Here is a 21,640-nt window from a genome sequence, read left to right on the forward strand (position 1 = left end):
CATGTTTCCGAGTTATTGCATGTTATGCGAGTGCACATGCATTTATTTTGTTTGTTTTTATGTCTTTTCAGATTCTTAGTTGTAATTTTTAAGCCATTAACATTTTTGAAAATGTTCATTAGCTAAGGTGTCAGAACTGGAATGTAGGGTAAGGAACCATAAGTTACTTTAGATGGTATTACTGTTGTGTTGTTCTTCTTCTTCTTCTTCGTCTAGCCATTCACGTCCACATCTGAACATAAGCCTCTTCAAGTCTTCCTTTCCATTGTTTTTTATTGTACGCTACTTGTAGCCAATTTTTCCCGGAAGTCCTTTTCAGATCATCTGTCCATCTCATAGGAGGTCTGCCTCTGGGTCTTTTGTGTTGGTATGGTCTCCAGGTTAAAATTGATCTGTGCCATTTGTTTAGATCGCTCCTAGCTACATGTCCAGCGTATTCCCATTTCAACTTTAATGATTTTTGCACCACATCGGTGACTTGTGTCACCGATGTGTTGTGTTGTTGTGTTACATAAAATCTAGTACATCGTGCATAAATAAAAAATCTGACATAGATAAATTGAGCAATATTTATTGTTATATACTTGAAAAGCATCAAAAATAAAATAAATATTCTACCTATACATATTCTTGTATGCATAACTAACATTTTTAGAATGTATTGTCCATTTTACGAATATCCTATATTTCTTGTATATATATATATATATATATATATATATATATATATATATATATATATATATATATATATATATATATATAATAAACGACGATATTACGTTACGTTACATTCTAGAAAAGATAATAATTATTTACCTGATTGTTTAATTCGTTCACAAATTTCTACGTATATCATTATACTGTCTGGAGATATTTCAACATGTTTCCGAGTTTCATTTGGTCTAATAAATTTCTTTTGCATTGGAGTTTCATGTCGAGAAAGCACATATCTAAAAACAGCTTTAATTTTATAACGATATAATAATAAATAGTTTTTTATTTTTGTTCATGTAAAATTTAAGTAGATTTTTGAGTTTAATTATTTGGGTAGGGTTTTAGCTTTGAGAAAAGCATTTTCGTGTCATTTACATTTTATTACCTTGGAAACTTAATCCACAGCCTATAAATACTACCATTTTTCTCAATAAAAGTGTAAATATTTTAAAAATTATTAAGTTTAAACCTATAAAACCTTATATAGACTTTCCATATTTTGAAAAAATATATTCAAAACTGGTTTAATATACCAGGTGTTCCATTTAAAAAACTCAACTTTTCTATTTTACTTTTTTCTTTATAAAGAAATGCTGAGGCAAGCGTCACGGAACTAGCGCTATAAGATTCAGTCGTCACGAGTAGCGAATTACGATACATTAACGATATTTACATAATTACGATACATTAGCGATATTGCAGTCCTCTAGTCCAGACGATCAGCAGTTTCGAAAAAATTTCAGACAGTTAGTCATTGTAATTTAATTAAATAAAGTGCTGTTACTCTGTTACTTGTAGCTTAAAAAGGACATTTTTAAGAAGAACCTTCGAGAGTGACAACCCTTAAGTGCCGCATTCAATGGATTAGTGGGAGAGTCTTCAGAAGATCTTCGTCGTTTTCAAACGTTTACCCGCTACCCAACCAACATCCAGGGAAAATACATCCAGGGAAATTACATTAACCCATGGATTCCAGACAAATTGGCACAATTTATGAAGAAAGCCGAAAAGAAACTTAAAGAAGAAAAGAACTTGTACCAAAAAAGAATGCATCCCAGCATCATCCTGTACCTGTAAGTAAGTTGCATCTTATTTCTAATTTTAATATCATTTCGCAAGTATCATTCTTTAGAATAAGCGATTTTATTTCAACAATTTTTGAATCTAACACAGAATCTAGCGAAAATATCCAACCAGATTTACATTTAGTCGACAATAATCATATTCCTAACTTCACAAACCCTTTTGAAATACATTTTATAATTATTCTATAATTATTACACCAGCATCCAGTTGAAATAATTCTAATATCGCACCCATTTTTGATGTTAATAAAGATCTTTCTATCGTACCAGAGTACAATAGCAGATTAAAATGAACTTCACAATTTTATTGATGCTATTTCCATGCTTCTAAACCATTTCTGGGATCATACAAGTCCCGAAAATTTTAAAAATCATATGCTTACCCGAGGAATTATGAACAAAATTAAAGGAAGAGCCAGAAAAATTATTTCTATATACGGCTGTAAAGACTGGCCGACAATAAAATCAATTCTTGTCCAACATTTTACAGAGCAATGTAACGAAAACTCGTTAACTAGATATTTAGTCAATCTTCGTCAAGTCCTAAACGAAAATCCTCATCAATTCCATAAAAAAGTCATGAGTCTTTTAAATACTATTTCAATTCACATTGAATTGCACGCAGAACATGAGGTAGTTAAAAGAAGTAATGCCACACTCTAGCCACATTTTTGTCAGGTCTATCTTCTCGCTCCTTCTATCCAATATATTCAGGAAGAACATAATATTTGATATATCCAAAAAATCTCATGATTATTCCTTATCATCTTTTAACAAACCATCTGCCACTTCACAAACGCAGAGACACAATTTAAGTCATACACCATCTCCTACACAATGGCAGCCTGAGGTGCCAAACCACAATGGTCACAGCCATTCTTTAGGCCAAATCAAATGTCTTAACAACAACAGCCATTCAACAATAGTCCAAGAGGGACATCACAACCCCCCAGATTCCAACAAAATCAACAAATCACTCCATTTGCACAAAATTCTAGAGCTAATCAACCCAATTTGCATAAACTAATTCCATCTCAATCATACAAGCCAACACCTATGAGCTTTCGTGTATGTCAAACCGACTTTAATAGAACCCAATCTCAAAGAAACTTCCGCTTTCAACAAACAGCCAGCCCCGATTCGCCGTAGAAGAGCTCTTTAATATCGAACAACAAGAGAAAAACAATTACGATGAAGGAATATACAGTGACACATAAGTAAATTACCCTTACTACGAAAAAGAAAGCCAAGAATATAGTAGAATTGCATTCCTATTCTGACAGAAGAGAGCTTCCATACATTAAAATTCAAAATCCTTCTCTAAAACTTATTGATACAGGAGCCACTAAATATTTCCTTAATTCTGATATAGCCAATAAATTCTACAAAAATAATAATAAATATGAACCATGTATAGTTACTTCAATTTTTCAGAATCATTCACAAGACTATTGTGTAGAAATTCCAATTTTTCCCCAATTTAACTCAGATTTGAACGTAAAATTTTATCTTTTTAAATTTCACAAAACATTTGATGGTCGTATCAGCCTCGATAATCTTAAACTTCTGAAAGCAAATCTCGATTTTACCTAAGCTACTCTTACTACAGAGCATTCTATTCTTCCTATCAATTACTATATCACAAACAAAGCCCAATTATATTCCTTCCAGCTAGTGCCCCAAACAATAATACAAGTCAGAATGCCAGTAAAAGAAACATCAGGTACAATCGTCATCCCAAGACAAGAAGTCGAAGGTGCCATCCTAAGAGAAATCTCATCGTCGCATGTTTTTAACTTGCCTGTACTGAGCTAGTCAAAAACACCGATGAATATATCCAAGTAGCATTAGCCGATCACATTTAAAGCCAACCAGTAAATCTCGAAGAATATCATATATACACGTCAAATATCCTACCTACCGAAGATAATAATCTAAAAAATGTCGACCCTCTCCTTCAAACCCGATCATCTAAATACAGAAAAAGAATCTCACCTAAGAAGACTATGCAGGAAGTTTGCAGAGATATTTCATCATCCAGATGATCCGTTAACATTTACTAACAAAATAAAACACCATGCACGAACCAGAGATGAAGCTCCAGTTTATATAAGTTTGCTATATACCATATAGGTAAAACTGTTGTAATTGTTATATAATTAAAAATTAAATTTACAAATCCAAAAGGAGCAAGTTCAAAACATTTTCGGACTAATCAGTCCATCTTCAGTGAACCTAAAAGCAAGTAATCCCACTAAATTATTAAAACCGTAGGGTAAAATTTTGACTATTATATGCAAACATACGGTTAATAACTTTTGTATTACTTGCAAAATAACCTGAAAACCAAACAGTGGTTGTGTTTAAATGGATTAACCCTTTCGAGTCGAATTTTTTTTAGGATCGGTATGGAATTTAGACCTTTTTTGTTTAAAACGTATAATTATGCAAAAATAAAAGTGATAAAAGTGAGGTTAATTTTATCCTTGAGATTCGCCATTCTGTCCGGACATATATGTCCCAGTCAGACTTTTTTGGAACATATATAAGGGACTATAATAACCCATCAGACACCAAATTATTACTTTATTTTAGTAAAGAAAAATCGAAAATACAAATAAAATCTCATATTTGGACAACAAAAGGACTAAAACTAAGATAAATATTTAATGAAAATGAAAAGGTGTGAAATATGTTTTGCACAAGGGTACATTGCAGCTCTGACATTGTGTGGTGGTTCGTTTTTCTTTTTTCTGAACAGCCATCGTCAGAAAGTGAAAAAATACTGTTTTCCACCATTTTTGAGACTTCTGATCAAGAAAATACAAGCCCAAAATATGATCCAGGTCCACGCCGCCCATTTTCTTATTGTACATGTCGAGAAGTTCAGGAAATCACACATTCATTTTAGAGCCATTCTTCATTTTTCGTTTCACTACTACTTGCTTATCTCCAAATCAATTGCTTACTGCTATCTGCAAACTATGATGCCATGGAACCGAAAAACGTGGTAAAAAAGTTCCATCGTTATGAAACCAAATACTTGGTTGCTACGTGCCTTCGCTTTCTTCATCATTTTCGTCACTATCGATCAGAACATCGTTACACCCCCTTGTCTTTGGAAAAAAAAAGTAACATACCTTTTTTTTTTCGTGTATATGGCGTCTACAGCCTTGTGATGCCATCTATCCCTCTCGGTATCTTTATTACAATCTTCCTCCCGTTGTTACAGCATATCCTGTATCTTTTGGTCCCTGTCTCGATCAGGTGTTTTGGGACGATCTCTATAAGACCGGCGTCTTTCCCGGGTTCAGGTTCTTTTGATCCTCTCCGCGTCTTTCCCTGGTATCACGGGTAGTTCGGGTCTCTCTGGCGTTCCCAGAGGGGTCATCTCTTCCGGTATCTCTAATACGTCTTCCATGTTTGATGTGGATGAACTGAATTCTGCTTGCTAGCATTGCCACTTAAATATCGTTTGGTTGTGGTGGGGATTGGATTTCTGTAGTAACATTTCCCCCCTCCCATGGTTTTAAATCTTTTACATGCGCCGTCATCTGCTTGTGGCTACTACTATCGGCCAATTTCAGTTTTACTATTATTGGTGATATCACTGACGTTACTATGTATGGTCCTGAGTACTTCGGCGCTAGTTTGCTGGTGAAAGCTGCACTAGCCGATGATAGATGGTGTTCCTTTTTCATGACTTGATCTCCTGGATGTGGCCGCCAGTCTCTTCGTCTTAGATCGTAATGTTTCTTTTGGTCCTCGAAAGCGTGCTCCATGTGCACTTTCGCCAGTTCTCTTAACGCTTCTAACTTGTTTAAGTTCTCTGCATACCCCTGTATATCTTGTCCATTTGTCGCCTCTGTTGTGTCTAATTCTCTTCCGAAATTAAGAAGCGCTGGTGAAAATCCTGTTGAATCGTGTCTTGACGAATTTATGGCGTAGCAGAATTCTGGTATGATTTTTCCCATTCTTTATGGTTATCCTCCACGTAAGTAGCTATCATCGTTTTCAGTACTTTGTTCATTAGTTCTACTGGATTGCATTGAGGTGAGTACGGCGGTGTTAGAATGTGATTTATGTTATAGGACTTTAGGAACGCCTTAAAATTTCCGCTTGTGAACTGCGCGCCGTTGTCCGAGATGATTTTCTTCGGGATACCGAATTGCGTGACTACCTTTGATCGTAGAGTGTCGATGATTGAGTTCGTAGATGCTGCTCTTATTGGCTGGGCGACGACCCATTTGGTAAACCGGTCTTGCACGACTATTAAGAAAATGTTTCCTTTTTAGATCTTGGGAATGGTCCCATTAAATCAACTGAGACAGTATGCCAAGGCTTTTCTACAGTGGACGGTTGCATTTTCCCGGCTGGTTGCATTTGAGACGGTTTATATTGGAGGCACTTCGTACAGGCTCTAACGTAGTGTGCAATTTGTTTAAACATCTTAGGCCAATAGTACTTTTGCGCTATTCGGCAAATTGTTTTTGCAATTCCTAAGTGGCCTGCTGTGGTCGAGTCATGATTTTCCTCCAAAATATCTTTCCTTTTATATCTTGGTACGCATAATTTCCATGGGTTATTAAACTCGGTCGGCTAAACTACGGCTGCTCCAAACGTGTTTATATAATTTCCCGTTTGATATTTGTAAATCCGGGAAATCGTCTGGGTTCTGGAGTACATTCCTATATAAATTATCGTACCAACTGCATGATTCCAGCTCTGATGCTAATAATTCCGACTCTGGTTCTTCACTCTGGTTTTCTTGTGGTTGTCGTGACAAAGCATCTGCTACCTTGTTGAGGACTCCCTTTCTATATATTACCTCGAAATCGTACTGTTGCAGTTCTAAACTCCACCTGGCTAACCGACCTGACGGGTTTTTAAGGTTCTTCAGTCATTTGAGGACTGATGGTCTGATATGACCTTAAAATTGTATCCTTTTATATATGGCCTCATTTGCTTTATCCCGTACACGATGGATAGACATTCTTTTTCCGTTGTGGAATATTTTGTCTCGGCTGGAGTGAGGGTTCGACTAGCATATGCAATTACTTTATCCTGGCCGTCGTATTTCTGTGTTAGTGCAACCCCAAGTCCATAGTTCGACGCATCTGTTTGCAGGTAAAACGTTTTCGAAAAATCGGGGCATGCTAATACTGGGGCCGATGTAAGTTACGATTTTAGCTCTTCAAACGCGTTTTCCTGCTTATCGGTCCATTTCCATTTCCATCTTATCTTCTTCTTCAGAAGCATGTTTAGCGGTCCTGCTATTGTCGAATAGTTCTCTATGAATCGGCGGTACCATGAAGTTATCGGTGCTCTAAGTCCGGTTATAGCGTTGGTTTTCTCCGGGTCAGTTTTTATTCCTTCTGCTCCAACCACATGTCCTAAGTATCTGAGTTCTGACTGGCAAAACGTGCATTTCTCGAAGTTCAGCTGTAATCTGGCTTCTTTCAGTCTTCGGAAGACTTCATGTAGGTGATTTAAATGCTCTTGGAGCGTTTTAGATATTACTACGATATCATCCAAGTAGGCAAACGCGAATTCCATATCGGGAGGTATTACCTTATCCAGTAGGCGTTGGAAAGTGGCTCCTGCGGAATGCAGTCCGAATGGGGTGGTTTTGAACTGAAAATGGCCTTTTTCGGGTACGCTGAATGCTGTCACTGGGCGGCTTTTTTCTTCTAGGGGTATTTGAAAATATCCCTGTTTCAAATCGAGGGTCGATATAAAATTTGCTTCCTTAAGTCTATCCAGAATTTCCGATATTCTGGGTATTCTCCTTCGGGAAGGGATCGATACACCCCCTTCTCTTTGGAAAAAAAAGTAACATACCTTTTTATGTTAAGGTGTTTAACAGGTTAAACACCTTATGTTAAGGTTTTATGTTAAGGTTTGTGTTAAGTAACATACCTTTTTTTTTCGTGTATATGGCGTCTACAGCCTTGTGATGCCATCTATCCCTCTCGGTATCTTTATCACAATCTTCCTCCAGTTGTTACAGCATATCCTGTATCTTTTGGTCCCTCTCTCGATCAGGTGTTTTGGGACGATCTCTATAAGACCGGCGTCTTTCCCGGGTTCAGGTTCTCCTGGAGTGGACGCGGATTGGGCTTCTGGTCCTGTTTTAGTATCGGGTACGCTCGTCTTCCTTGGTGGGGTTGGTGGTGTCCCGAAAAGTTCGTGGAACCTCTTCATGATCCTCTCCGCGTCTTTCCCTGGTGTCACGGGTAGTTTGGGTCTCTCTGGCGTTCCCAGAGGGGTCATCTCTTCCGGTATCTCTAATACGTCTTCCATGTTTGATGTGGATGAACTGAATTCTGCTTGCTAGCATTGCCACTTAAATACCGTTTGGTTGTGGTGGGGATTGAATTTCTGTAGTAACATTTCCCCCCTCCCATGGTTTTAAATCTTTTACATGCGCCGTCATCTGCTTGCGGCTACTTCTTCTTCTTCTTCTTCTTAGTCGTTAACCTGATGCAGGTATCGTGATATCATGAAGCTATTGGCTAAATTTCCCAATGTTCCTCCACGTTTTTCTATCTTCTGCCATTCTAGCACATTCTGACAATGGAGCGCCAATGGTAGCAACAGTATGGTCCGTGTATCGTGTGGGAGGTCTACCTCTATTTCTTTTGCCTTCTACTTTTCCTTGGATGGTAAGTTTTTCAAGACCATTTCTTCGAAGCACATGTCCAAAATAGCTTATTATTTGTTCTGATATGTGTGTTCTTAGTCTTTTCTTTATGTTTAGCTGGTCCAGTATGAATTCATTTGTTCTTCGGGCCACCCATGGTATTCTCAGCATTCGTCTCCAGCAGTACATCTCAAATACATCTATGTTCTTTTTGTCTTTCTCAGTAAGGGTCCAGCATTCCGATGCATAAGTAAAAACTGGAAAAACTAGACTTCTTACTAGTCTCATTTTTGTATCGGTAGTTATTTCATGGCTTTTCCAAATTTTTGTTAATTTTGCCATAGCGCTTTTTGCGATTGCTGACCGCCGCTTTATTTCTTCAGTACAGCCTCCTTTGTTGGTTATTAATGAGCCCAGATACACAAATTTATCTACAACAGCGATATTGTTTATCATGACCAGATGATTTTGATTGTTGTTAGCTCTGTCAATTATCATGATTCTCGTTTTATATCTGTTTATTTTAAGGCCCATCGTTAAGCTTACGTCTTTTATCCATTGTAGCAGGTGAATCAATTCAGCTTCAGAACTAGCGAGGATAGTAGTATCATCTGCATATCTCAAGTTGCAAATCTTCTTCCCGCCAATGGTGATGCCACCGTTCCAGTCCTCAGTAGCTTTCCGCATTATCCATTCACCATAGATGTTAAATAGAATTGGGCTTAGTATGCAGCCTTGTCTCACGCCCTTTATGACCCTGAAACTATCGATTAGTTCCCCATTTATTCTAACTCTGGCATAATTGTTATTGTACAGGCTTTTAATTAGCAGCATCAGATGATTGGGGACTCCCATTTCAGACAAAACCTGCCACATTTTACTCCAGTTGACCAAATCGAAAGCTTTACTATAAGTTATGAAGCACAAATATGTTGAGATGTTGAATTCTCTGGATTTTTCTACAATCTGCGGTACGTTTAAAATTTGTTCTCTAGTACCACGTCCGGGGACGAAACCTGCTTGTTCCTCCGCAATTGTTGGTAGTAAAAAGGGCTTTATCCTCTCGAGAATTATGTGTAAGAGTATCTTACTGCAATGCGCAATTAGAGCAATTGTGCGATAGTTGCTACATAAATCTTTCGCTCCCTATTTATGTATGGGAATATATAGTGATTGTGTCCAGTCCTCAGGCCATTTACCTGTCTCCCACACTCTTTGACAAATTTGATGTATTATATCCACTCCAACGTCATCTAGAGCCCAAATCATTTCAATAGGTATGTTATCTGGACCGGCAGCTTTCTGACTTTTTTGCCTCATAATTGCTGCTTCAACTTCACTTTTGAGTACGTCAGGTTCCGTCGCCAAACTGGCATCTTCTTGTTGTGATGGGGCGTCTGTGCTTTCCTCCATCATCAGTCGTCCACAGTATTCTTTCCATCTGTGTAAAATATTTTTTTTAGAAGTGAGTAGAGTTCCGTTATCATCTTTGATAGCAAGGTAGTTTGGTGTAAAGGAACGTGTTATCTGCTTTATTTTTTTAAACATGTCTCTGGTCTCAGTTTTGGTTTTATGCCCTTCTATTTCCATGCAGATTTTGTTCAAGTGTGTGTTCTTGTCCTTTTTGCAGAGTCGTTTTATTTGACAGTTCAGCGCTTTATAGGCCTCTTTATCACTTTCACTGTTCAGTCCTGTGGCTTTTAAGCACTTCCTCTCCTGTATTTTAGTCCACGTGGAGTCTGTTATCCATTGTTTCCTTCTTTCTTCTCTATCACATAGAGGTCACATAGCTTTTTTGTACGAATCGTTATATCTTATATGCCATTTAGTTGTTGTATTTCCTGTTTTTGGACTGTTTCTTAACTTCATGCGGAATTCAGCTGATAAAAATTGATGGTCGCTATTACAATCTTTTCCTGGAAAGGTCTTAACATCCTTAACAGCGCTCCTCCAACGGGTTTTTTTGCAGCTACTACTATCGGCCAATTTCAGTTTTACTATTACTGGTGATATCACTGACGTTACTATGTATGGTCCTGAGTACTTCGACGCTAGTTTGCTGGTGAAAGCTGCACTAGCCGATGATAGATGGTGTTCCTTTTTCATGACTCGATCTCCTGGATGTGGCCGCCAGTCTCTTCGTCTTAGATCGTAATGTTTCTTTTGGTCCTCGAAAGCGTACTCCATGTGCACTTTTGCCAGTTCTCTTAACGCTTCTAACTTGTTTAAGTTCTCTGCATACCCTTGTATATCTTGTCCATTTGTCGCCTCTGTTGTGTCTAATTCTCTTCCGAAATTAAGAAGAGCTGTTTTCAGTACTTTGTTCATTAGTTCTACTGGATTGCATTGAGGTGAGTACGGCGGTGTTAGAATGTGATTTATGTTATAGGACTTTAGGAACGCCTTAAAATTTCCGCTTGTAAACTGCGCGCCGTTGTCCGAGATGATTTTCTTCGGGATACCGAATTGCGTGACTATCTTTGATCGTAGAGTGTCGATGATTGAGTTCGTAGATGCTGCCGATGTGTACGACAGCAAAGATGCTGTCGTACTGTTGCAGTTCTAAACTCCACCTGGCTAACCGACCTGACGGGTTTTTAAGGTTCTTCAGCCTTCTGGGATATTCTGGGTAACGGATATGCGTCCTTATCTGATAGTTCGTTGACTTTTCTAAAGTCAATGCAAAATCTGTACGAGTTATCCTTTTTCCTAACTAGTACAATCGGTGAACTCCAATCACTTGTGGAGGGTTCGATGGTTCCTTCTTTTAACATCTTGTCCACTTCTTGGTTGATGATCTGTAGCATTGCGGGATTGTGCCGCCTATAAGGCTGCTTGACTGGATCGCACTTTTTCTTCAATTTTATTCCGTGTCTTATTAAGTTGGTGGGTCCTGTTATGTTCTCAAACTCCCTTAGTTCTTTTCTTAGGAACCTTTCTAACTCCGTATTTTGAGTGGAGTCTTTTAAAGTGTTACATGTCTCTTCTTCATGTTGTATGTATTGTTTGGTCGTGTGTTTATCGAATTTAAGTTCGATAGAATGGTTCCTGAGGAATTCTACTCCTAGTAATGCATCTTCCGTCAACCCTGGCATTACTATGAATGTTTGTCGGGTTTGTAACTTATCGATCTCGCATTCAATTGTCAACTTCTGGTTAAGCTCCATTGACGCTCCATTTGCTAGTCTTGTTCTCCCGCTGTAGCTATCTAGAGAGTCCTTGTATATCTGAGCTATTCTATCCCCGACGTACTTTTTAGTGGTTCCTGTGTCGATGAGCGCTCTGTATGTTCTTTGCCCTATTTTCAGTGATGCGAACAGTCGAATGTCATTGCTTGCTGGCTGTGTAACGGCGAAAACGAATGGAGTCGAATCTTGTCTTACAGACTGGGACGACTCCTTGTTTGTCCAGTCTGTAATTCGTTTCCCTGACGCCTGAAACAGCAGTCGCTGCTGTAAACCCATTCTCTGCCGCAACGCGAACAAAACTTTTTCCATGCGATTTTGCAGTTTTTACGACTGTGACCTGGCATCTTGCATCTAAAGCATGCCCTTTTCGCATCGTACTCTGCTTGATCCGTGCGTCTCCAGTTTCCACGGCAAATCTGATTTGCTTGAGTCTTTTCGTCTTCTAGAGCTTCGTATTCTTGGGCTAAATCTTGTAATTCGGCTAAGTTTCCGAAATCCCGGCGGCGAGCATAAAGCTTATATTCTGGTAACAAATTTTTGTATATCCTTTCGAGTTCTTGGTTTCTGGAAAAAGATCCTTCTCGTCTGATTAATGTTTGAATCTCCGTGATATATCTATCTACTGGTTCGTTTTGTCTCTGTTTTCTGTTTCGGATTTGCTCTTCTAGTTGTAGCAAATATCCCCTGGGATAGAAATCTTTTTTAAAATCTTCGCTGAAATCTGTCCATGACTTCCAATTTTTGTTATTGTTTCTGTACCATAACAAAGCTTGGTCTCCTAATAATTCTGGTAATGCTTTTAGTAGATCTTGTTTATCGATCTCGTAGGCCAAGCTTAATTCGTCTATCCTCTCTAAGAATTCTATTGCATCCGAATGTTTCTTGTCGAAATGTGTGTTCCACTTTCGTACTTGATTTAGCAATTCTGGTTGCCCCATTTGTTTCGTTATTGTTAATTCCTGTAATTGTCTTCGGATGTGAGTTCAGTTTTTAAAAAAGTGTTTTTCCCAAGAACATTCATAATTAACGCAGGGTCAGTACGGAAGTGGAAGAGTGTTTATAGATCCTCATCACTTTTAAGTGTTTGTCCACTGTTCCAAGAACCAGCCCCAGGGAAACTATCTGCATAGTTCACCCGAGGAAATTAGAAATTAGAAGGCTTCAGAAGCAAAGGAAAGGAATTTTTTTAAATCAAACTCCTCTGAGTCCTTAGATTAAATCAGAGCTAGATTAGAAGATAAATTAAACAAAGATTTGAAAAGTTTAACAGAAAGATTAAAATAATTTAAAAATATCTCCTTTAAGTCCTTAGACTGACTTAAGAGTCAGATTAAGAAACTTATTTAAAGACAAAATTGAATAGCTTAATAAATACTATATACACTCGCGATCATAAAATCCGGGTCACCTTGAAAATCACCGATATTTCGTTTTTAACGAGCTTTATCGTAAATAATAATAACACAAATACAAACTAATGCATGTTTCTGAGAATTGTTGCGGTTTCCTTTGTAACAAAGAATTCCAATAGTGCCGATTTCGCGGTAAAGTGCACACTTCCCAAAATGAACGCTACCGGTAACTCCGCTTGTTTTATATGTCTCGTTTGTACTTCGACTTTCTGTTCAAATGCAACAGACAAACGTTTATTATTGCCACCATTATTGTTTATTAGTGCCATTATTAGTGTTTATTTTTTGACAAAAATGCCTTTGACTGTTGCTGAAACGGCACAAATTGTTGCACTTGTGGAAGACGGTCACACTCAACGGCAAATCGCAAGAACTGTTGGCATATGCCTTTCTACGGTTCGACGAGTGCTTCAACGCTTTCAGGAGGCAAGTTTGCTAACCAGGCGACCTGGCTCTGGACGAAGAAGAACGACCAAGGCACTAGATGACCGTTTCCTTGTGTTTCAGGCTTTACGAAACCGGACCTCAACTGCGGTTATGCATCAAAATCGTCTAGAGGAAGTACGAAATTGCAATTTTAGTGTTGCAACAGTCAGAAGAAGACTTCGTTCTTCTTGACTATCTTCTCGGGTAATGGCTAGAGGACCACCACATCGCCGGGTGTCTCGAGTTGCACGACTAGCTTTTGCAGGACAATACGCGCATTGGGGAATTAACGATTGTAGCAAAGTGTTATTCCCAGATGAATCCCGTTTCTGCCTAACTGGATCCGATGGACGTGTAAGAGTTTGGAGGAGAACCGGTGAACGACTATCACAAGCTTGCATTGCTCCAAGAATGCCATTTGGTGGAGGCTCGGTCATGGCTTGGGGAGGTATATCTTCCGACTTCCACACAGAATTACCCTTCATCGAAAATGGGTCCCTAACTGCACGAAGGTACATTACGGAGATTCCGGAAGAACATGTTATGCCCAACATGGCAGGGCTTGGAGAAAACGCCGTTTTTATGCAGGACAACGTGCGACCGCACGTTGCCAGGATCAGTATGTAATACTTCGACGAGGTTGGAATTACGAGGGTACCCTGGCCAGCTAGGTCTCCGGACCTGAATCCCATCGAACATCTCTGGGACGATTTGAAAAAACGTATTCAAACCCATACACCTCCTCCTAAGAACGCACAGGAGCTTAAGGATCTGTTAGTGAGACAGTGGAATAACATACCACAACATGTAATCCGGAAAAAAATTGAGAGTATGCCCCGTCGTCTGCAAGAGGTTATTAGAGCAAGGGGAGGCAATACACGATATTGGTCATTGAAATTTCACTGATTTTTTACCACGTTCTGTATTTTCCATTTGTTTTTCGTATGTCTGTTTTATCAACAATTTGATTTGTTTTCTGTTTTTTCTGTTTCAATAAAAACAATAAAAAACCATTTTTTTTTTCTTTCAAAACAAACATTGATGACAAATAAAAAATACATTAGCCAAAAAAAGGTTATTACTGCACCAGAGGCAAAAACATTTAAGAAACTTGAAATTTTTAAGATGACCCGGATTTTATGTTCGCGAGTGTATTAATAAACATAGAGATTAATAGGTAGAAAATAAGTAGATTAAGATTGATATATAATATAACTATTGAAAATTTACTATACTGATTTGACTATTGACTATATATATTGAAAATGTTTAAAATATCGCAGTTCCACAATTTGACGTTAAAAATTTATGCATTCTTCCAAATTTTGACGGAAATCCAAATGAATTACATGAATTTATTAAAGTTTCTACCATACTTCTAAACCATTATTATGACAGACTTAGGGCGAGTTGTATAAAGAGTGATTAACGTTAAGCATGCAGATTAAATCGAGTTTACGTTCGATTTGTGTTGTATAAAACTTTAAAGCCTACATTTGGCCAGCTTAACTGTAAACCAGCTTTAGCGACGGTTTAACTTTTAAGTAGGCGCTTAAAAATTTGTGTTTATTTTGTCAACTTCAACTAATGTCAACCTAAAAATTTTAATATTTGTTGTGTGACCGTTTTATGTTAAAAAATCTTTTAAAAGCCATGAATGCTAATCAATTGTTGGATGTTGTTCACGATATGACCGATGATGAAGATTTTGCAGAATTGGTGGTTCTTGTAAATCGCGCTACTCGACATTTTAGAGCTTCAGTTGACCATTTCCAGAAGTGGACTGAGGAAGAATTTCGAAATCGTTTTAGAATGTCAAAACTTGTAGTGCGCTATGTTTTGAATAAAATTGCTCACTCAATTACTTCAAGAACATTTAGGTTGGTATAGGTATTTTAGTACGTCGGATTGAAAATTTAATGTTATTTTTTAGGAATCATGCACTGTCTCCCGCGCAAATGCTATTTGCTACTCTCAGATTTTTGGCCACAGGTTCAGTGTTGTACATGATTGGAGACCTAAATGATATAGATAAAGCAACTAGCAGTCGTGTTATAACAAAAGTCATACATGCCATAGCTACACTAAAAAATGAATTCATACAAATGCCACAAACCAATGAAGAAATTGATAGTGTTCGTCAAGGCTTTTATAACAGGTGTAGATTTCCAAGATGTGTAGTTGCTTTGGACGGTACTCATATAAAAATAATATCTCCAGGAAGTAATCAACCTGAAATCTACAGATATAGAAAAGGATTTTTTTTTCATACAATGTGCAAGCGATTTGTGACTCCAGATTAATTATAATGACTCTATGATATTCCGTCATTCTCGCTTGCGTGTCAATATGGAAGCAAATGTGTATGGAGCAGAAAGTTTAATAGTTGGAGATAGTGGGTACCCACTTACATGCTATTTGATTACGCCTTTAAATAATCCAACAACTAGAGCTGAACAACTTTTTAATGAAGCCCAAATACGTACTCGTAATATAATTGAAAGATGTTTTGGCATATGGAAACGTCGTTTTCCTATCCTAGCTTTAGGAATAAGGTTAAAACAAGAAAAAGTGGAACCTATTGTAGTTGCAACTGCAATTTTGCACAATATTGCAACTTACATGAATGATGAGGTTCCACATGTGAACGAAAAAAGAAGTAAATGCTATTCAATTAACAATGCATGTAAATGAATATTCTGCAAGAAGACGTAATCCTAATGGCAATGATACCAGAAATATTTTAATAAATGAATATTTTCAAGCCCTTATACATAATTAAATATATAAGTTCTATGTAAATATTTTCTGTTTCCAATATCTTAATAAAAATGTATGCAATTAGATGATATTTTTTGTTGTTATATACATAGTTCAAATGTACAAACAAGTAAGTTTATGTTAGTATAATGGTTTTAGGAGTATGCTCCGAAAATGCTTAGATAACCATAGCTTTACATTAATGTGCATTATAAATACAAAAATTTTGAATGCATACTAGTCTTAACAGTTCTTCATACTATATGTCTATAATTACATGTGACTATCTGATTTTTAATTGATTAATGCAGCTAGTATACAAAATAAATTTTTGCTCCATGGTATTATCAGTAAATTAACAGGTAGAGCCAAAGAAGTTATATCTGTATATGGATGCGAAAGTTGGGATGAAATAAAAAACGCATTAATTCAAAATTTTGGAGACCAGAGAGACGAAAATTCGCTTACAAGGGACCTAGTAAATTTAAGACAAAGCTCAACAGAATCTATTATGCATTTTTATGAAAAGATCATGGGACTTTTAAGCTGTATTAATAATTACCTAGAATTACATACCATAAATGCCGATATTAAAAGGAGCAAACAAGAATTTTTCCGTCAACAAGCTCTTACAAGATTCTTAGCAGGCCTACGAGAACCAATGGGCTCTGTTATCAGAGCAATGAGACCAGGAAGTTTAGCCACGGCAATACAATACGCACAGGAAGAAATAATGTTCGATACCTCCAAAAAAATCAAATAAGTCAACCTTCAACATCAGGAAGAAGCGAAAATTATCAAGAACGTCGACCTCAGAGACAGCAGATGCCTGTACCTATCCAGAAACCATTGTATTGTAGCGAGATTAAATAAAACGAGCGGTTCGAATTTATATAAATATGTATATTTATTTATAAGTTTACAGTTCGGTACTCTCTTATCAACTAAACTAAACTCATAACATCGTTACATATATATACTAAAGTTACTATGTTCGAGAACATTCTGGCGTAGTCCCACCTCTAATTCGCCTACGTGACCTGTTGTTCTTTCTCTCACTCGATACATCGCGACTGTTCTTGATGCCTTTTTCAAAATGTAACCGTTACATGAGCCATGCCGAAAGCATGTTCGTAACACTGCTCCCCTCTTAAATCTGAGCGTCCCGATCAGCAACTCTATACGTAGCCCCAGGATGGCAAAATCTACAGGTCTCTCCAGCTCTGCACGAACCCCTCAAGAAGAAATAACAGTCTACAGACTTTGAAGGACACGATCTCTTCGGGTTATAACAACACACAGTAATTCGTAAGCCGGTTTCTTGGAAGATTACTTCAAGCATGCTTCTGATAATCTTCCAATCCAGATTTTCTAGTGCATGGCCTCTCTTGGGTAAGGCCAAATTCTTGATGTCATAATTGCACACGATTTTCTTCAAATTAGTTAGAGCATGCCATATATCCTCGTAGCTTGCCCTGTCTGTATACGACTTCCTGGTCACCATATACAGCAAAGATCGAGGACCATCTTCTAATCTCAGTACTCTTCCAACTTTAGGCTGCTGGATTTTTAACTCGTCCAAACGACCGAACTTTCTATAGAATACAGATGAGATTCCTTTAGTCATCTCAAGATCTTGGGCAACACAGTGGGCTAGAGAGACGTTATGCGGAACACTAAAGATCCTGCTGAACTTCTGTCGTCACGCCGAATCTAGCACTCTTTCTCTCTGCGTAATTTGACATAAACTCATTAAAGCTTAGTCGCCGGTCATCTTTGATCTCATGTTGAAGGGTTCGGGCTTCTTCTGTTTCATTTGAGCCAGCATAAGGTGCAAGACGATTTATGTGAACTACTTTTGGTTTACCTTTCGGCAACTTATTAATTCGGTATATTAGGTCATTTATTCTCTTTTTAATTTCATACGGACCCTCCCATTGTCTTTGCAGTTTAAGAGACAAGCCACGACGACGTTATGGATTATAAAGCCAAACAAGATCACCTACTTCATAGCTTTCATTCTTGCATCGAGAATCGTATTGATCTTTCATTCTGTCACTGGCTAACTGGATGTGTTGTCGGGCAAGTTCATGAATGTTGTTCATTCTTAACTTCAGGCGGTCGACATAATCTTCGCTTGCAACATGTTCTTCGAAAGGTCTGCAGCCAAACTCTAGGTCGCAGGGCAAACGAACTTCACGACCTAACATCAGGCAGGTTGGAGTCTGGCCTGTAGTTTCATTCACGGCCGAGCGGTAGGCCATTAGGAATAAATTAATGTGCTGGTTCCAATCTCTTTGATGTTCTGATACAACTTTGGACAGGGGTTTACCCATCGTTCGGTTTACCCTCTCGACCATTCCATCTGATTGAGGATGCAGGGGTGTCGTTCTGGTCTTATTGACACCAATCAATTTACAAACGTTTTGGAAAAGGGTTGACTCGAAGTTGCGCCCTTGGTCGGAGTGGATCTCCAAAGGAACACCAAATCGGCTAAAGAATTCTTAAACAAGTACCTCTGCAACGGTAGCAGCTTCTTGATTTGGTATCGCATAGGCCTCAGTCCATTTTCTAAAATAATCCATGGCTACCAGGATATATTTATTTTCATCATTTGTCTCTGGAAGTGGACCTGCAATGTCGATTGCTACTCTTTCCATAGGACTACCAACATTGTACTGTTTCATGGGTGCCCTCTTTTTACCAACTGGACCATTACTGGTTGCACACAGTTCACATTTCCGGCACCATCTTCTTACATCATCTTTACAGTTCACCTAATAGAACCGTTCTCGAACCTTTTGCAGAGTCTGTGATGGGTAGCTCTTTCGGTGCGACAGACTCAGTAAAACACAGGTTTGAAATAAAAATAAATCTATTAAGTGTATATATACAATAAATAAAAACTAAAAAAGGAATTCTACGTTGTATACTTATAAAACAAAATAAAATGAATTCTACGTTTCCGTCTGGGTCCCGCGATGAATGAATTCCCCGGCAAACGTCTATAAAAGAAAAGAAACTAATTATTACTAATGAAGAAATGAAATAGCAGACCCACGGTAATGTTCAATACACAAATACCGATGGGTTCCGCTTGGCTAAGGACAGAGTACGATCCTCAATACGGAAATCTCTCTGTCCGGCTTGGCTCTGTGCAGATCCACGGTAATGTTCAATACACAGTACCGATGGGTTCCGCTTGGTTAAGGATAGAGTATGATCCTCAATACGGAACTGTCTCTGTCCAGAATGGCTCGCAGGTTCACTACACCGGAGAGTCAGGGAGCCTAGAGCGCTAGCTACAAGACTCTCTAATTCCGCTATTCACACGCCTTAAATAGCCGTTCTGATTCCCACTTCGCCGTCACGTTGTAGAAGTGGATGCGCAAATATTGACACTCCCACGGTTCGAACTGTTAAACGATCAGAGCATCGTTACACCCCCTTCTCTTTAAAAAAAAAAGTAACATACCTTTTTTTTGTGTATATGGTGTCTACAGCCTTGTGATGTCATCTATCCCTCTCGGTATCTTTATCACAATGTTCCTCCCCACGGTTTTAAATCTTTTACATGCGCCGTCGTCTGCTTGCGGCTACTACTATCGGCCAATTTCAGTTTTACTATTACTGGTGATATCACTGACGTTACTATGTATGGTCCTGAGTACTTCGGCGCTAGTTTGCTGGTGAAAGCTGCACTAGCCGATGATAGATGGTGTTCCTTTTTCATGACTCGATCTCCTGGATGTGGCTGCCAGTCTCTTCGTCTTAGATCGTAATGTTTCTTTTGGTCCTCGAAAGCGTGTTCCATGTGCACTTTCGCTAGTTCTCTTAACGCTTCTAACTTGTTTAAGTTTTCTGCATACCCCTGTATATCTTGTCCATTTGTCGCCTCTGTTGTGTCTAATTCCCTTCCGAAATTAAGAAGCGCTGGTGAAAATCCTGTTGAATCGTGTCTTGACGAATTTATGGCGTAGCAGAATTCTGGTATGAATTTGTCCCAGTCTTTATGGTTATCCTCCACGTAAGTAGCTATCATCGTTTTCAGTACTTTGTTCATTCGTTCTACTGGATTGCATTGAGGTGAGTACGGCGGTGTTAGAATGTGATTTATGTTATAGGACTTTAGAAACGCCTTAAAATTTCCGCTTGTGAATTGCGCGCCGTTGTCCGAGATGATTTTCTTCGGGATACCGAATTGCATGACTACTTTTGATCGTAGAGTGTCGATGATTGAGTTCGTAGATGCTGCTCTTATTGGCTGGGCGACGACCCATTTGGTAAACCGGTCTTGCACGACTATTAAGAAAATGTTTCCTTTTGCAGATCTTGGGAATGGTCCCATTAAATCAATTGAGACAGTATGCCAAGGCTTTTCTACAGTGGACGGTTGCATTTTCCCGGCTGGTTGCATTTGAAACGGTTTATATTGGAGGCACTTCGTACAGGCTCTAACGTAGTCTGCAATTTGCTTAAACATCTTAGGCCAATAGTACTTTTGCGCTATTCGGCAAATTGTTTTTGCAATTCCTAAGTGGCCTGCTGTGGTCGAGTCATGATTTTCCTCCAAAATATCTTTCCTTTTATATCTTGGTACGCATAATTTCCATGGGTTATTAAACTCTGGGTCGGCTAAATTACGGCTGCTCCAAACGTGTTTATATAATTTCCCGTTTGATATTTGTAAATCCGGGAAATCGTCTGGGTTCTGGAGTACATTCCTATATAAATTATCGTACCAACTGCATGATTCCAGTTCTGATGCTAATAATTCCGACTCTGGTTCTTCGCTCTGGTTTTCTTGTGGTTGTCGTGACAAAGCATCTGCTACCTTGTTGAGGACTCCCTTTCTATATATTACCTCGAAATCGTACTGTTGCAGTTCTAAACTCCACCTGGCTAACCGACCTGACGGGTTTTTAAGGTTCTTCAGCCATTTGAGGGACTGATGGTCTGATATTACCTTAAAATTGTATCCTTCTATATACGGCCTCATTTGCTTTATCCCGTACACGATGGATAGACATTCTTTTTCCGTTGTGGAATATTTTGTCTCGGCTGGTGTGAGGGTTCGACTAGCATATGCAATTACTTTATCCTGGCCGTCGTATTTCTGTGTTAGTGCAACTCCAAGTCCACAGTTCGGCATCTGTTTGCAGGTAAAATGTTTTCGAAAAATCGGGGCATGCTAATACTGGGGCCGATGTAAGTTTTGATTTTAGCTCTTCAAACGCGTTTTCCTGCTTATCGGTCCATTTCCATCTTATCTTCTTCTTCAGAAGCATGTTTAGCGGTCCTGCTATTGTCGAATAGTTCTCTATGAATCGGCGGTACCATGATGTTATTCCTAGGAACCGGCGGAGTTGACGCACATTTCTCGGTGCTGTAAGTCCGGTTATAGCGTTG

General features: G+C 38.5%; 1 protein-coding gene across 3 annotated transcripts in view; it reads right to left on the bottom strand.

The window, feature by feature from the left end:
- Nucleotides 1–21,640, bottom strand: part of LOC140441400 (protein arginine methyltransferase NDUFAF7 homolog, mitochondrial) — a 378,831-nt gene that overhangs the window by 248,546 nt on the left and 108,645 nt on the right. For all 3 annotated transcript variants that reach the window (XM_072532114.1, XM_072532116.1, XM_072532115.1), the window contains exon 4: nucleotides 820–953. In XM_072532114.1, the coding sequence (XP_072388215.1) occupies nucleotides 820–953 (134 nt within the window). The remainder of the gene's footprint in view (nucleotides 1–819; nucleotides 954–21,640) is intronic.

The sequence above is a fragment of the Diabrotica undecimpunctata genome, chromosome 5, assembly GCF_040954645.1.
Source record: "Diabrotica undecimpunctata isolate CICGRU chromosome 5, icDiaUnde3, whole genome shotgun sequence".
Lineage (NCBI taxonomy): Eukaryota > Metazoa > Arthropoda > Insecta > Coleoptera > Chrysomelidae > Diabrotica > Diabrotica undecimpunctata.